This window comes from Mastacembelus armatus, chromosome 21 (genome assembly GCF_900324485.2).
Source record: "Mastacembelus armatus chromosome 21, fMasArm1.2, whole genome shotgun sequence".
NCBI lineage: Eukaryota > Metazoa > Chordata > Actinopteri > Synbranchiformes > Mastacembelidae > Mastacembelus > Mastacembelus armatus.
Window position 1 is genome coordinate 19,786,858 of NC_046653.1, and position 6,835 is coordinate 19,793,692.

The following is a 6,835-nucleotide window of genomic DNA, read 5'->3' on the forward strand; positions in this document are numbered from 1 at the left end:
GTCACTTAAACTTTACTAATTAGGCAGCAACTAAAGACATGTGTGACATGACTGGTTCCTTTTATTACTCAGCTGGCAGCTCCATCAAAGATGATAACAAAAAGTGAAACAGTGGAAATGGGAAACTTCTTCTCTACAGCAACACACTTCTTCAGATCATTTTACTGTATAACAACAGAGGACTACTGTTTGGATGTTTATATGACGACAGCTCTTGGTGGAGAGTTTAATGAGATCCATGGAGGGAGAAACAAGCTGATAAAAATCAACCCACAGAGTCAAACAGTTCACTTTGTATTCTGGAGGTTTGTATTTGTTGCAATATTTCAACACAAGTTCATGTCAAGGTCGGGTATCAGTGAATACATTAGACAATCGAATGACAGATATACTGTATAATATGTTCATGTGATCTTTGCTTTGATACTTCAAGTCTTTGTCATTAACACTTTGTTTTTAAACCTTAATGGATCAAAAATTAAATATAACATATATAACACTTGATGGATATGTTGAACTGAACAAATATAGATTTGTTTATTTTGTGATCATGTTTACAGCATATATTCTGATAATCTGCTTTAATTCTACTATTGTGTGTCTGATAGTGATTCACAAAAATCTCCATGAGCCTATGTACATTTTCATTGCAGCTTTGTTAATGAACTCTGTTCTTTTCAGCACTGCCACCTACCCAAAAATGTTGTTTGATGTTTTATCTGAAAAACAGATCATATCATATTCAGCCTGTCTCTTTCAGTGGTTTATAACTTATTCTTTAGGTGGTTCAGAGTTTTTACTGTTGGCAGCCATGTCCTATGACAGGTATGTGTCTATATGTAAACCTCTGCAGTATCCAACTATCATGACAAAAACAAACATCTGTATTTTAGTGGTTGTAGCTTGGATTCTGCCTGCTGGTCAGTTTGCAGTGCCAATTGGTCTGAGTGCTGATACTAAACTGTGTAAGTATTATTTCAAAGGAATACTTTGCAACAGCACAGTTTATAAACTACACTGTGAGATTTCAGCAGTACTAAATATATATGGTTTGATTTGTCTAATTAACATTTTATTTCTCCCTGTGCTTTTCGTCCTCTTTACCTATATAAGGATACTTATAATCAGCTATCAAAGTGGTAGAGAAGTCAGGAGAAAAGCTGCACAGACTTGTTTACCTCACCTGATTGTTCTAATCAACTTTTCTTGTTTGACTACATTTGATGTACTTCTTCTACAACTGGAAAATGATTTTCCAACAATTGTGCGTTTAATAATGACATTGCAAGTGATAGTGTATCATCCTCTCTTTAATCCAGTTATATATGGACTAAAAATGACAGAGATTTATAAACGCCTAAATAGGTTGTTCTGTCCAGGAAAAAGAGGCTAATATTCCAAAAAGGATAACTATTGTACAGTCATTTATTTCTTTCTATGAATCTTGGATGGAGTTTAGTAGAGTGAATGACATTAGTAGTGTCTATTTTTCCACATAGCTTCTTGTAACACACTTTATCACAATTCAAATGCTCAGACCTTTAAGTGAAAATCGGGTTTCAAATCAGAAACCTTCATGCTGTGAGGCAGCAGTGCTAACCACTAAACCACCGTGCTGCAACAAGTGAAACTATTAAGTTGAAATATTCAGTTTTGCCATAGGATTCTTCACCTTTCACAGGTGTTATTTTCAACTAAAAGCATTTTAGACAAAATGGTCCTTGCAATCTGTGACAATATCAGTCCTACTTAGAAAACAGTAATTGTATATATAAGCGGCAGTGTGTATACTTAAGTCTATACTTATAGATATAATTAAGGAAATAGATGTACTGTATACATCATTATATAAACATAAATTTATTATAATTATTAACCCCCCATTATATAATTCATTATATAAACATAAATTTGCAACAAAAGTGTGAAAGAGTCTTAATAAAAGCTAAACTCAACTTTCAACAATGGTTTTGACTGAAAGTGAAGAAACATAGTGTGTCTCAGGTCTGTATTCTGTTTTGAACAATCTCTAAGGGTGTACTCACACTAGGCATGGTGCCACCTCCCCAGCCAAAATTCACAGTGTACTTGAAATGATCCAAGTTGAACAGGATCACATTGTGTGTACTGTGCCTGAGTCCAACTGAACCTACCCTGGCACAGTTCTTCAAGCAGGCTTGGGTCTGGTTCAGTGTCTGTCATGGCACAGAGAACTTGCACTATTTCAATTCAATTTCAATTTATTTGAATAGCGCCAAATCATACAATCATCTCAAGGCACCTTACAAAAAACAAAAAAACCCAACAAATCCCTTACGAGCAGCACTTGGTGACAGTGAAGAGGAAAAACTCCCCTTTAACGGAAGCAAAAACCTCCGGCAGAACTGGGCTCAGTTTGGGCAGCCATCTGCCTCGACCAGTTGGGGTGAGTGGATAGAGGAGAGAGAAAAGAACAGCAACAATAAACAACAAATAGACACTGCAGGTTGGTGGGGCCAGTAACCAGTATACAGCTCCAGGCCAGGGACACCTGCAGAAGATACAGAGAGAGAGAGGGAGAGAGCACAAACTAGGGGAGAGAGAAAGCACAAGGTTAGTGGCATTGAGTGGTGGAATATACATGTGAGGGGGGAGCAGGGGAGGAGAGGGGAATAGAAGGGAAGGTAGGGTTAGGGTAGGGGAGCTCAGTGCACTGATGGTCCTCAGGTAGTCTAGGCCTATAGCAGCATAACTAAGGGATGGTTCAGGGTTACCTGAAGCCAGCCCCAACTGTACGCTTTGTCAAAAAGGTAGGTTTTAAGTCCAGCCTTAAAAGTACAGAGAGTGTCTGCCTCCTGAACCCAGACTGGGAGCTGGTTCCACAGGAGAGGAGCTTGATAGCTAAAGGCTTTGCCTCCCATTCTACTTTTGGAAACTCTGGGAACCACAAGTAGACCTGCACTCTGAGAACAAAGTGGTCTATTGGGATAATATGGTACTATGAGGTCTTTAAGGTATGAAGGAGCTTGATCATGAAGGGATTTGTATGTTAGAAGGATTTTAACCCTCTGGGGTCGACGCAAGCGCCGGCGCGTTTTGACGCATCTTTTCCTGATAAGGCCGAAACAAACTTAAATTACTCCGTCAATTCTGATCTTACAGATAAAAGAAGTATATCATTCAAATCTGTAAAGGGTCTAGTTTTAGTGGCATACCATCATAATAACAACAAAAATAATGTCGACACAAACAATTTTGTTTCATCCTCTTTTCAATCCAATCATATATGGACTAATAATGAGAGAAATTTATAAACACCTCAGGAAATTGTTCTGTCCAGGTAAAATAGTCTAATGTACTAACACTGATAACCGTTGTACAGTCATTGTTTAGTGTCAGAATAAAACAGATGTGAGTTCTCTGAGCCTTGAAAAGTATTGAGTGTAAAGATGTTTCTAAAACCCTAAATCACAGCAAAGAGCATTATCAGCTTCAACTACACTATGTAATCACTACTAACTAAACAATTTGCTGCAGAACCCAAAAATTCAGTTTGATTCTAATTGTGAGTTTGATTCTTGTGTTTCCAGTTTGTTGTGGCTTAACTTGTTCATTCACTGAATATGTTCATATTGGCATCATATCTGGGTGTATTGTTAAAGTAGAAACACTCCATTGTCAGTTTATTAGATCCACCTAACTATAACTTAGTCAGTCTAGTCCAACAGTCCTGTAATAAATCCTCCTTCATGGAGGTGATAATGTTCAGTTTGTGGTCAAACTGTTTCAGAGACGTGTTGATTCAACTGGTTGATCAATTGTGTGTTTTTACGTGTGTGTGTGTGCCTGTATGTTTATGAGTGCATATAGGACTTAAAGCTTGTATATGTGTGATTGTCAACGGTGGTAATATTCTGTAGCATGATCAGACTAATTTATGAATGTGCATCACCTTTGGTCCTGGCTTCTCTTATCCTGACTCTTCTTCACATGAATGAGGAAAAGCATGAGTTTCAGAGTCTGCTGCATTTTTCACATGATTCCTTAAGGTTGTTGACACTAAATGAGTTTTTCTGCTGCTGGGCACATAAGTAGCCCTGTCAATGGCGTTATGCTTTTCTCTGTCTTTTAAAAAGTCCCCTTTGTCACGTAGATATTTGTAGTGTCCCTTCCCAGTTTCTCATAGGTGTGTTGTTCCTCCAAAAGGTAGGTTATTTCTCTATGAGAGTTTGCCATTTTCATTTTTTTTCCAAATAAACCTATCCATAGACTGAAGATGTCAGGATCCGTGTTTTGGAGTTCCTTTTTCGTGCTTTTATTTTGTAAGTTCCTTTAGGATGTGGTTTTGTTTTGTCTTTTTCCACTTTACTTTGACCCAATTAGTTGATTGTTTTCACCTGTGCCTCGTTTGTGTTCTTCCCTTCTTATATCTTTGTTCAGTTACAGTTCTTTGGCAGGTCATCTGCCTTAGATGCGTTTTGCTCTGCCTTACATGCCTTTGCTCCGCCCAATATGCGTTTGTTCTGCCAGATCTGCCGTCACTGCCTTTTGTTCTCCTGGGTTTAAGTCAAGTTATCTGCCTCTGTTTGTATGTGTTTTTCACCATGTCTCGTCTTCTTGTTTAGCTCCCCGGTGTTCATGTTTAGTCCCCTTTATTCATGCCTTGTCTCCTTAGTGTTCATGTTTGCCTCGTTGTCTTAGTCTTGTCGTGTGTCTCCTGCTCTGTCCCTTTAGTCTGCGTGCTTGTTTCCCTGGAGTCTGGTGTGTCCCCGAGGTGTGTGTGACCACAGACCTTCGACCCTTGTTTGTTTGTGTGAGTCTGGTGTGTCCCCGAGGTGTGTGTGACCCCAGACCTTCGACCCTTGTTTGTTTGTGTGAGTCTGGTGTGTCCCCGAGGTGTGTGTGACCCCAGACCTTCGACCCTTGTCCGTTTGTGTGAGTCTGGTGTGTCCCCGAGGTGTGTGTGACCCAGACGTTTGCCCCCCTGAATTCGTTCCCTTGTAGTCTGACGTGTTCCCTGAATATATGTGTGATTTTGACCCTCCTGTCTCGTCCCCTTGACTCGTGTTGTCTTGACCCTTTGCTTATGTACCTTTGTCCCTTTAGTTTCCTGTGATTCATGTTTTGGCTTTCGTTGAGTTTTGTTCTAAATAAAGTTTCGTTTGAACTTGATGTACCAGAGTGGGCGTAATCCTTGGTCCGACTTCTAACCCCCCAGCACCAACCCTGACAGAAGAAGCCAGAAGCATAAGTGGTGAAATATTTTTAGTGAATGAAAAATAATGCAGTTGCCATAACTCAGCTTCTAGATAACTTGGACAAATGAGCGACTGAGAATCTTCACAGACATGTTTCAGCACATTTTGGAAGTCCCTGAAGTTGGTGAGGGGATATGAAAGGAAAATGTCAGATTACATGACTCACTTATGCTTTAACATCAGACAAAAACAGAGAATCATCCCAACCAGCCTATGCCTGCGGTCCACAGTTGTGAGTCACAGGGACAACAAGATCCTTGAGAAGGCACAAGACCATCTTCTCAATGTAAGGATAAGATAAACTTTATTCATCCGCTTATTTTATTTGCAAAGAAATTCATAAAATCATCACTGCTGAGAGCTAAGGGAACACTGGGCTCAACAGAGCTGTGACTTTTTGTCAGCCTGGCTACAGTGCTGAAAAGAAACCTGGGATTGTTCTGCCATCTGCCATTGGCCAAGTTATTGTAGGGCCTGATGGCAGCAGGGACGAAGGATCTCCTGTATCTTTCAGTCCTGTAGCTCAGTGAGGTGAGTCGTCCAGTGCAGCTGCTTCTCTGCTACATCAGGATGTTGTGAAATGGATGGTCAGTTTATTCTAGGATGGTCTCTACCTTTATCTGTGAGCATCTCTCCACCACAGCCTCCAGTGAGCCTCCAGTCTCATTCCAGTCACTGAACCAGCTTTTGCACCAGTCTCCTAAGGGTCAAAAAAGGTTCTTGTTTGTACAGCGACATGTTTCTTCAGATGATTTTAGTGTATAGCAACATAGGACTAGGGCAGCATGGTGTCTGAGTGGTAATCACTCAGCAACCAGGGTGTACCCTGCCTTCCACTTGCCTCACAGCAAGAAGGTCGTGGCTTCGCAACCCGGCATTTCTATGTGGAGTTTGCATGTTCTCCCTGTGCTTGCGAGGGTTTACTCCAGGTACTCTGGTTTCCTCCACAGTCCAAAAACATGTATGTCAGGTTGATTGGTGACTATATTGCTCATAGTAGTGAGTGTAAGTGTGTGAGGTGTTTTGTCTCTATGTGGCCCTGTGATGGACTGGTGACCTGTCCAGGGTGTACCCCTGCCTTTCACCCAAAGAGAGCTGGGATAGGCTCTAGCAGATCCCTGTGACCCTGGTTAAGGAATAAGTGGGGATAGATAATGAATGGATGGATGGATGGATGGACAACAGGGGTCTACTGTTTTGATGTTTACATGACGACAGCTCTTGGTGAAGAGTTTAATGAGATCCATGGAGGGAGAAACAAGCTGATAAAAATCAACCCACAGAGTCAAACAGTTCACTTTGTATTCTGGAGGTTTGTATTTGTTGCAATATTTCAACACAAGTTCATGTCAAGGTCGGGTATCAGTGAATACATTAGACAATTGAATGACAGATATACTGTATAATATGTTCATGTGATCTTTGCTTTGATACTTCAAGTCTTTGTCATTAACACTTTGTTTTTAAACCTTAATGGATAATAACCTAAATATAACATATATAACTATTGATGCATATGTGGAACTGGACAAATATAGATTTGTTTATTTTGTGATCATGTTTACAGCATATATTCTAATAATCTGCAGTAATTCTAC

The 6,835-nt window shown here is 40.1% G+C and overlaps 1 protein-coding gene across 1 annotated transcript; it reads left to right on the forward strand.

Annotated features, from left to right (window-relative positions):
- Positions 1-466: 466 nt before the first annotated feature.
- On the forward strand, positions 467-1,393 carry LOC113123817 (olfactory receptor 11A1-like). The gene has a single exon (XM_026296122.1). It carries the CDS (start codon positions 467-469, stop codon positions 1,391-1,393), a length of 927 nt encoding a protein of 308 aa, XP_026151907.1.
- The last annotated feature ends 5,442 nt before the right edge of the window (positions 1,394-6,835 follow it).